The following is an 11,019-nucleotide window of genomic DNA, read 5'->3' as shown; positions in this document are numbered from 1 at the left end:
CAGGTTCTCTCAGAGAGCTCCTCCACCTCCGCCTCCTCCTCGCGGGGGTCATCCTATCGCCTCTTCCCCTCCTGCTCCCATCAGTCCCCAGAGATCAAGACCAGTGGCCTTGGTGGGTGTCACCTTTCACCCCCCCCAACCCCCCTCGCTCCCTCTGTCTCCATTAGCTGGACCAAAGTTACCCTCACAGTCACTATAACTGGCAGCATGTGCTGCCTCGCCAGGTCCAGTGAAAGTGAAATAGTGTCTGGGCCTGGATGACCACGCAGCTGTGCCGGTGGCACGGCACCAGTGACGTGGTCACGAGCTCCACGGTAGGCTCTCAGTGCCCGAGGTCAGAATGGAGTTGAGGGTAGAGCTGGGAATATCCGTCCCCCTTGCCAGCTGTGAGCTAAATAAGGGAGCTGGCCACCTCCCAAGGTTCTATTCCTGTAGTATCTCTCCTACATTGGCCCATTCTCAAAGTGTTTGGGGGAACTTTTTACTTCTGCCGACATAGGGCTGTCAGCTGCTTGGTTTCCGATGGCAACAGATCTTAGTGATATTTGCGCTCGGCTACTGTGCCATTCCGTTGTGGCCAGGTTGCAGACAGTTTGCCGTCGGTTGGCTGTGAAACGTTGTGCCTGACAGGCTTTGTTGAGAGTAAATTTGAAGGTGCTGGAATGTGCTGACGTCATGGGGGAATGCGGTGCGGTCTGTATCTACGTAATCTCTCCATCCTAAAAAGCAGCTTCATCTGAGCTGCTAGGTCAGAGAGCTCTAATGATGTGTGTGAGCTTTCCATTAATACTTAACATTTAATGGGCTCTGAATGTCTGACAGAAGCAAGCATTTAAAGCTCACATTTATTCTCTTAGGATATTTAGGTGTGTTAACTATGGGACAGTTGGACTCCTCCTAACAACTGTTTATGTGACTGCTTAAACTCACACACACACACACACACACACACACACACACTCACACACACTAATACACACACCCCCTCAGCTACACTCACATCCATTTGCACCCTCACACAAACACAAACATACACATATACCGATACATACAAGCCCTTGCATGGTAAAAAAACACCCTCATTCAAAAGTGTACACACACACACACACACACACACACACACACACACACACACACACACACTCCCAGGCAGACAAACACATAGCAACATGCCACTGTGCTTAAGGCAGGCACAGGTGGCCCTGACTTGATTTTGAAGTTAGATCACAAAGCATAAGCTCCCCCCTGTACACAGGGAGTTAAATCACTGAGGGAAGGACTGCATGTCTCGTGGTGAGAACTAACTTAACACCCCTCCCTCCCTCCCCCCCAACCCGTGGCTCTTCCATACAGGGAGCCTGTTCCCGGGCCTCTTCAGCGCCGCTGGCCTGGGAGCGTCCTGCAGCGCCCCCAACCTCAGCGACCTTGGGCGCGTGCATCGGAACCCCCGTGCAGATGGTATGTCCTCCCCGCCATCCCCGTCACACCTGAGGATTAGTCCTGTCCAGACTCCTGTCTAGATTGTCAAGATTCCTCCCATACCGATGCCCCTATAAAACATTATTACTGATCAGTGGGGTCTGTTTTCCACAGATATACAACACCTTCCCTGACGTAGCCCTATTTACATCACAGTTGGACCAGTATGATGTAACATTAACACCATTTTGATACTTTTGTCTTTAGTTAAGTCTAACTCTAATCCTTACTCTAGTTTGCGTGTATGTACAAAGTATCAATGGGCAATGTTACACAGTACTTGATTGAATATTTAAGTTATAATAAGGGCTATGTGATATGAAATGTAGACAGAGATTCTTTATCTGAAGACCCAGGATGGCAGATACTAGGAGCATCAGGTTCCTCTACTTCCTATCTGCTTAGATCCCAAACTGCCAACATTGTTCCCCCTGCTGCCACACTGTTGCATCCTCTCTGTACCTCTCCAGTCTCCTTCTCCAATGGTTGCCCATAGCTCACTGTTCTAATGGTTGCCCATAGCTCCTGGTTCTAATGGTTGCCCATAGCTCCTGGTTGTAATGGTTTCCCATAGCTCCCGGTTGTAATGGTTGCCCATAGCTCCCGGTTCTAATGGTTGCCCATAGCTCCCGGTTCTAATGGTTGCCCATGGCTCCCCGTTCTAAGGACCACTGGTCCACTGGTGCCATGTAATCACTTGGCACAGCTGGGGCCTTTTCCCTTCCAATCCTTCCAACTATAATCCCGCCACTTAAACCACTGCAAGCCTTGGATTAACTTTCTTCTCTGCCCACAAAACACTCACCTCGGGGTAAACCCTTGCACGCACTTGTTCAACCCCCAACAAACCGAAAATGTCCATTCTGAACACCCAGACCCCTTTTTCCGACCACCCGTATAAGGCCACTTCCTTTTTTTTTAATAACCTTTATTAATTTCTGGTAATCAAGCCTTAGGAAACCTAGTGGCCTTACTGTATAGCTTATTACTGTGAAGTTGCAGCTGGTGTTATTAGTCCCATTCACACAACCCAGAAGGGTTTTTTAGAGAAGTGGGTTATCCTCTTCACAGTCAGGAACACTTTTCGAGGCAGGTCTCCACTAAACTAACGGGTGTATGAGTAAGATCACTTGATTATGACCACTTTAAGTCCTAATTAAGGGATAAGGGGGTCGTTTTAAAAACCTTCGCGTACCTCTGCTTTGGTTGCCTGTCCCCCTCGGGAGGCTACAGGGCATAGTGTGTTATTTTAGACCAGGCACACTCACTTGCACTAACAGAAAGAGATCACAAACTGTGCATGGGAGTGCATCGGTTTACCCTCAGCAATTCTGTCGCCTTCAAAATTTGGATTTCACTGTCAGCACAACGTTTCTCAGTGAAGCAGTTGATGTCAGGCAATATTTCAGTATTTCATAACACACTGAAACACACTGTAGATTATGAAACAAAGAATGATTTAGTCATGGATAAATGGTTTAAAGGTTACTGATCCCCCAATCGTAATCTTAATTCTTGATATTTACCCCCTCACGGAATAGTTGTGTTGCTATACATTTAGTGGAGGCAGTGTTCTGTTCACTGGATTTTGTGTTGTGGTAGAAGGCAGTTGATTTGAAAATGTGCTAGCCTTAGTTCATTTACACTCTCTGCTAATGCTTTTTAGATAGCTTTCACTTGAATGTCCCAGTATGCTATCTGTTGAGAGTTTAATATACTGTATTTTTGTGCGATGTCAACCTTGTCCACCAGGTGTCACTGTGCTCCAAAGGAAGAGAAAGGCGAAATGAAATACTGCTATGTCATGGTATTGGGTTCAGTTCAGAGGACAGACTCCCTTACTTGCCAGCAAGCTGAATTCTGATTATGTGTTTCTCTTTGCTTTGAATTTGCTGTTCACATTGATATACAAATCAAAACATGGAGTTTTAAAGACAGGTTGTGCTGTATGTTGTTTTATGCTTGTTAGATAATTCAACGAGTTGGTGTCATTTACCAGTTTTAAGTTATAGATTATATATGAAATGCTGGGATGTACCTGTGCCCTTGACTCCCATTGGTCTTGTCTGTTGACAGTCTAAAATGAGAGACCAGTTTCTCAACTGATATCAAAATCTGTTTAGACAAAGAGAGTTTTCCATTGTGCTTTGTCCTTCATACCATACCATCCTTTTAGCCATCTGTCTTCATTGATCTCATTCAGCACATAGACACACACACACACACTAGTGTTGCATACATGCATAGTCCCCAACACCATACACAAACACACACACACACACAAATGGACATACTTTAAGGCAGACATACTCCTTCCAATGCTGTGTCAGTAACACCAGTTGCCTCTTTTATCTCCTCAGAATTGTTCTCTATGCCGGCAGTAAAGAGATTTTCTGTGTCATATGCCAGGCATCCGACTAACGGTATGTCTGTTGTTTTCTAGTTCCTTCCTGCCCTGCCTCCGTTCACCCCTGCCTTGCATGCCCACTGGAGGAGAGCATCTTTCGATCTCTCCGTTGTGATTACTTTGTGGCATAATTGTGGTTCTCACTCAAGACAGCTGTTTTATTTCCAGAACCTTCTTCTCACCATGACCTTTTCACCCCATTTCACCACCTTCCTAAAATTACTCTAATTCACTTTTTGCTTTTTGGACTCAATGGTGGAAATGCCTCTTTTCTCCCCCCAATGGATATATGCATGCACTGTATATATCAATAATATATCTGTGGTTTTGGAGATATATTCCCGTGTGTGTCTATGAACATTTCATGCACTGTGTCTCTCATCCACATAATCTAATATCTCATTCCACTCTCGTGGGAAAGTGTTTAACCATTTCACGACACCTGTATGTCAGAAGGTCATGGGTCACACTCTGTTTTCTTGGGCATTTTAGTGTGTATTTGTGTTTCGCAGTTTCTTTTCAAAGGGACACGTGCAAACCGCAGTTGTTGTTGTTTCAGTGTTAGTAAAACAGAAGCACATTCGGCTGGTGCTCTGGAGCAAGTGAATTTATTCCAAGGATGTGGATCTTTTGATTTTCGAAGCCAGAGAGCGGAACAAAGCTGTTCTCTTTTGGTCAGAATCTGAATCAGAATATAGTTGTATTGCCAAGTAAGTTTATACATTTTCTTTTGCATTTTGGTGCATAACAATAAACCTCGTAAGTACTACAAGTCAAGTGGTTTGGTTCCTTCTGATACCTTTGATAGATTTAGATTTTGGTGAGACAAACATTGTTGTTTGGTTTCCTTCTGGCATTTTTTGTTTACTCTAAGAAAGCATCTGCACGCAAGTAAGACTTTCAGTATGCCACGAACATCGAGTGCTTCAAGCCCTCTGTATTAACTGATACTGCCACATAATTTTCACCCCTTGAGGTTCAGTCAGCTGTGGCTTGGTTTAAGTAATGCGGGTGTAGCTTCGTAGGTCATTTGAGGACTGAAGTGTGTGTGTGTGTGTGTGTGTGTGTGTGTGTGTGTCTCTCTCTGTTTTCAATGCCAAGAGTACCATATGGAATCACACAGGCCCACATGTATACAGGCCCCCATGTCCGCATTCATTTGGTACTACATTTTTTGCCAATATAAGATACACACTTTTTAATTAATATGAAATTGTATTATTGTAAAATTGTTGGATATTTCATTCAAACTGATTATAAAGGAGTCTCATTCCATGTGTTTAGGGTAGGCTTTAAATATCCTAAACAGGCATTATCCAAACAACCACATAACGCATAAAACACCAATAGATGATTTTGAATGACTTTGTCCAGAATATTTACTTCCTCTGAAATCCTCTGTATTTATGTTGAAGAGGGCTCCCAGTAGTTGCGTTGGGTACCAGCAGAATGAGGCCAGTCTTGACGATGAGTCATCCTCGTTGGGATGCATGGGTGACTACAGGCAGCGTTTCATCCCCCCCATCCCATCCCATTATCCTGTTTTTCCTTATTCCCTGCATTTGCCTTTTATCCTCCATCCCCCTCACTGTTTGCCAATCCTTTCTTTTTCTCCTTATCCTTTTATCTGTGTTATCCATTTCCTCTTAACTCTCTCTCTCTCTTTCTCACTCTCTCGCTCTCGCTCTCTCTTCCCACTACCCTGGTCTTTGTATCGTCCACTCGTCCTTTTTCACTTCTTCCCACTAATCCTATTCCTTCCCCCCCCTTCCCTTCTCTTTCCCTCCCTCCCTCCTTCCTTCAATCCCTCCTCCTTTCCTCTTTCCTTCCTTCCCTCCTTCCCTGCCTCCTCCTTCTTCCTCCCCGTAGAGCCCGAGGAGGAGCAGCATGTGACCCAGCTGCTGAGGGGTCTGTCCAGTGACCCTGCTCTGGCCCAGCACCTGCACCAGTGCTCCTACCACCTCCGCCTGCTCAGGAAGTAGCTGAGCTCAGGCCAGACGCCCCCTGAGTGCATTAATATGTACAGTACGTTGGGTTCCATGCTCGTCCTCGCTATCCTTCCTCCCCATGCATGTTTTTTTTGCATGTCTGCCACAGGATGAGTAGGGTTAAAGAGCACCCCTCACCACCCCCCTTCCCCCCCTTACAATAAGAGCCACTTGAGATGAGATCCCAAGAATTTGCTAGAAATATCAACAAACAGTTGCCCTTTTCTCCAACGTGTTTGTATGTTTTCTTTAAGCAAAGAATTTGGGAAGCTTTAGCCTGCCCTCCCAGTGCTCTTCATTGATTGTGTATCCATCCCTCGCCAGCCCAGCGGCGCTCCTGTGCTTTGTGAATGGGTTCATGAATGGCATTATGGATACCTGCACTGCATTTGCAATGATATGTTAAGCCTCGCATGACGCATTGGCTGCAGCTGGGTAAGCTTTAGGACTGAAATCCTCCACAGAGCTGGCAGAAGCTTTGTTCTTTTGTAGAATGTTCCAGAGGTATCTGCCTCAGTTGCTAAGTAAAGTGCCTGAATGAAACTGAATTCTAAACAGTTAATAATATGTTGCAAACCAAACTTTGGATAAAGTAAGATTTGTATTCAAACCTCATCCAATCTGTCAAGACGTGGGCTTTTCTTGCTATGAGGAACATTTTTGAATAGATTAGAGTAGCTCTGTGTTTGGTACAGGGCCTTGGTGAGAATATTATTTTCTCCCTGTTGAGTTGTTTAGCATCCAAGACAGCTCGATAACACAGCATGAAGACATATCACAGTCATAAAGTATGACATTCTGCAGCACGAACATTGGCTGACGGACATCTCACAAGCCTTTGTTTAAAAGTCAGCATCTTCCCTACATCACTATCCATTGCTCATTTTGTCTCGTCTTCACCCTCTTGCTGCTATCTGTGTCACCCCTCCCTCCCTCCCTCCCTCCCTCCCTCCTTGTCCCCCTGTCTCTTTCCCCCTTTCTTCCTCATGTAAATTAATATGGGGTCGAGCAGTGAGGGATTGTCGTGTTTGCTCCAAGCTGCAGTTGCTATGTGAGCTGAATGCTGTATTTGCACAGACATTTGGAGAGGAATCAAATGAGGGGGTGAGAGAGGAAAAGAGAAAGAGAGAGGGAGAGAGAGGGAGGGAAGGAGAGATAAAGACCGAGGTAGAGGGAGGCGGATGCTGGGATGCCGGCACCACACTTCTAGAGCATTAATTCACCAGTTAGTGAGTAACACACTTGCCATTAAGTGAGTGAGTAACACACTTGCCATTCGGTATGAATGCGTACCTTTTGCATGTAGGTTTTCAAGAGGTAAAAGCACATATAAATGCCGTAACCGTGGTTATTGGAGACTGCATCCACCCACCCACCCACCACCCTCCCACCCTCCAAATTGCAGTTGTTCTTCTCCTCCTCTGAATGATGAGGATGTAACTGCTTCACTAAAGCTGAACACTCGTTAATTAGGCTGAAGCTCTATGCACATCAGGCGACACCTCTTCCTCTCTTTCCATCCGCGTCAGGGACATTCAGGGTTGATTTATGCTGTACTATGACAAGGCAGAGGCCCCTTATCTCTTTGGTAAAGTTCTGAGTGTATGATTCACGGGGGTCTCATATATCATTACAGATATATTTGTTATTCTGCTGAACAAATGGAAGTTTTGTCTGTGGGAGACTCTACTTTTAATTGTTGCTCTCTGTTCTTAGGTGGCAGTTGCAAGCTGAGTTACACATAATACGAGCACAAGCTGAACCAGTATGACTACTGTGATTATTTCGGGCTCCGGCCAGCAGCATATGAGCATATGTGCGAATGAGAAAGATGTTACAGCCTTCTGGCATGTCACCTGCTATCCTATATTCCTTTACATTATGTTGATAACATGAAATACATGTACTTGCTGTAGCGGTCATGAAACAACACTGCTGTGGACTGTGATACTATGATCATTGACAAGTGAAGCCACAATAAGGAAATGGGAGAAAAGAGATGTGTGCAATTGAACAAATGCTGCATTGCAGTGGAGGCAGCCAGTGGTATCACTAGTGAGTAATTAGCCATGAAGCTATAGCTTGACAAAAGTAAACAAAATACTTGTAAAGGAGTCATACGTGTAAAGGAGTCATATGTGTAAAGGAGTCGTACGTGTAAAGTAGACGTACGTGTAAAAGAGTCATACGTGTAAAGGAGTCGTATGTGTAAAGGAGTCATATGTGTAAAGGAGTCGTACGTGTAAAGTAGACGTACGTGTAAAAGAGTCATACGTGTAAAGGAGTCGTATGCGTAAAGGAGTCATACGTGTAAAGGAGTCATACGTGTATAGGACACATACGTGTAAAGGAGTCATACGTGTAAAGGAGTCATACGTGTAAAGGAGTCATACGTGTAAAGTCATAATGTTGGTTTTGCAGTGGAAGGTTTTTTTAGACCGTGATGCGAAGTGGTATTTAGCTCTGCCGATGGCATGCTTCTCTGTTCATACTGCTTGTGGGTCTGTCATGGTACACTGACATGTGACACCATGGGGGGAAAGGAGTGTGACTAGGCCGCTTTAAAAACACTATTGTTTATGAAAGTGTGTGTGTGTGAGTGAGAGAGAGAGTTTCTTGACCCAGGTAGTTGGGGCTATTTTGTGTGTGATGTGCCCTGAAGGAGGTGTGTGTTGGACACAGTGTGTGTTTGTGTGTGTTTTCCCTGAAGGAGGTGTGTGTTGGACACAGTGTGTGTTTGTGTGTGTTTTCCCTGGCTGCAGGATTTGAAGGCTGCTCCATGGTTCCCTCCATCTACCCGCTGGAGACGCTCCACAACTCGCTCTCACTCAAGCAAGTGGACGAGTTCCTCACCACCGTCTGTGAGGACGTGGGCGACACTCACTCCAGGACTCTGAAGTGTAACTACAACGTTGCCAAGCAACACACACACACACACACACACACACACACACACACACACACACACACAAATAAATCATACATTTTCAGTACCCTCTAAGGCAAAGCATTCTAGTATCAGGTGACCTTGGCATGATGCTACTATTGCATACCCCACTATGTTTAACACCCCTATCACGCTCGCCCCAAGCTGTGTACTGGGAACTCTATCCTGCTGAAAGTGTGTCTGCTCCTTTCCCTCCAGCCCTCTCAGCCCTGTTTGAGTCCCAGTCCCAGACGTCCATGGACATGTACTCCCAGTCGGACACGATGGCCGCCGCCCCCGCCCCTCCACGTACCACGCAGCCTCACACAGACCTGCCCCTCTGCTGTAAGTGTCAACACCACTCCCTTCTGAAACCGACACACAGGGTGTCAGGAAAGCTGCCAGGGGAGTGTCTGCGCCAACGTTTATGGAGAATTTCTGACCTGCGAACAGCTTGCAGGCACATTTATCAAAAGTGCCTCGCAGTGTGGGGGGAGTTGATATTTTGGGGGTTGTTTTTTTTGCATCTGTGGGTCGTAGAACTGAAGTAGGACTCTCACTGAACTGACGAAGTTCCTCTGTAGAACTGAAGTAGGGCTCTCACTGAACTGAAGAAGTTCCTCTGTAGAACTGAAGTAGGGCTCTCACTGAACTGAAGAAGTTCCTCTGTAGAACTGAAGTAGGGCTCTCACTGAACTGAAGAAGTTCCTCTGTAGAACTGAAGTAGGGCTCTCACTGAACTGATGAAGTTCCTCTGTTCCTCTGTAGAACTGAAGTAGGGCTCTCACTGACGCACCCAATTCCTCATCATCTCACCTCTGGTCCCACTTAGTCTGCCTCTCGCATTTTTCCACTGTTTGGCTGTTGTTTCCACCGGCCCGGGATGTGTCTTTTGTGTCAGCCTGGTGATTTAATATCAGGCCTCTAAAGTCACCAGGATTGTTTTAGCAGCTAAAATTCAGATCGCAGCTCCAGCTTTGTCTGGTCCCATTTATAACCCATTTTTCAGTAATGTCTTTGTTGTGGGTATGAGATGGGAACATGCTGGAGGACACGAGTGTCCTGTAGATTAAAACTGTGTTGGTTCTAATTGGCAATTGCGTAACATCTTTTTGGAGCGGTCTCAGTAGACGTGTATATGTGGGGCAAAACAGATTAATTGCCTTGATATGCTGAATGATCCTCATGTTGCCTAGTCCATTCAAACAAGTCATTCACCAGAGCGTCCAAACCAAGGCAATCATGCCTTTGATTCCATTTGATTTCTGGTGTTAATATGCAATGTGAAGTCATTTTTGCTATGTGTTTGCTACCTGTTTGTCTTATTGAAAAAGTCTCCCTTATTCTGCTAAAATGAAGTAATTTAATGTCTCTCTCTCTCTTTGTCTCTCTCTCCATTTGTGTGTGTGTGTGTGTGTTGTGTGTTGTGTGTGTGCGTTTGGTGTGTGTGTGGTGTGTGCCTGCATGCCTACGTGCGTCTGTGCAGATATCAGTAGCCCATCCAGCACGGTGTCTAGCGCAGGGCCGTCCTCCCCTCTGCCGGATCCATTGCTTTGTTTCCCTTTGAGTGAGTGAGTAAGAGAGTGAGCAGAGCAGACTCCTCCCCCAGGAGCCATACTACTGGGACACCACAGAGCGCATCCATGCCCAGGGACCGGCTGACCATGCTCACACACACACACACACACACACACACACACACACACACACTCACACACACTCATACACACACTCTCACACACACACACACACTCACACACACTCATACACACACTCTCACACACACACACACACACACACACACACACACACACACACACTCACACACTCACACACACACACACTCACACACTCACACACTCACACACACTCATACACACACTCTCACACACACACACACACACACACACATATCTCCTTAGCCGGGGTTCTATATGTATGGGGAGTATTTTAACTGCTGGGTCTAGGCTGAAAGAGAGCAGGGAGACCATCATTCCCTGTCGCTGCTGTTGGCCACTTGGAGGACAGGTGAAACTCAGTAATGCCATGTGGTAAAGCACGAGGAAGAGGCCATTCCTCCAATCAGCATGCAGTGTTGTTGAGAGATAGACTTTAGGGCCTATAGGAGCCTCGGAGCATGCGTCCGAGTCTGCAGCCAGGATCCGGAGCAGCTGGTCGTCGCAGTCGGCATGATCAAGAGATCCATTGAACACGAGACA

General features: G+C 46.0%; 2 protein-coding genes across 2 annotated transcripts in view; both read left to right on the top strand.

Moving 5' to 3' along the window:
• Positions 1-8,675, top strand: part of LOC308367537 (inositol hexakisphosphate and diphosphoinositol-pentakisphosphate kinase 1-like) — a 23,564-nt gene extending 14,889 nt beyond the window's left edge. The window contains exons 26-28 of the mRNA XM_080841472.1: positions 4-112; positions 5,756-5,911; positions 8,637-8,675. Of these exons, the coding sequence (XP_080697598.1) occupies positions 4-112; positions 5,756-5,868 (222 nt within the window). The 3' untranslated portion in view covers positions 5,869-5,911; positions 8,637-8,675. The remainder of the gene's footprint in view (positions 1-3; positions 113-5,755; positions 5,912-8,636) is intronic.
• Positions 8,320-10,573, top strand: LOC308367538 (inositol hexakisphosphate and diphosphoinositol-pentakisphosphate kinase 1-like). The gene is made up of 3 exons (XM_080841473.1): positions 8,320-8,774; positions 9,020-9,145; positions 10,287-10,573. Exons 1-3 carry the CDS (start codon positions 8,654-8,656, stop codon positions 10,373-10,375), a joined length of 336 nt encoding a protein of 111 aa, XP_080697599.1. The 5' UTR covers positions 8,320-8,653; the 3' UTR covers positions 10,376-10,573.
• Positions 10,574-11,019: the final 446 nt, after the last annotated feature.

Source organism: Sprattus sprattus (assembly GCF_963457725.1).
Source record: "Sprattus sprattus genome assembly, chromosome: 7".
Classification (NCBI taxonomy): Eukaryota; Metazoa; Chordata; class Actinopteri; order Clupeiformes; family Clupeidae; genus Sprattus; species Sprattus sprattus.
Note: the sequence above shows the minus strand (reverse complement) of the source record. Positions and strands in the feature narration are given on the sequence as shown.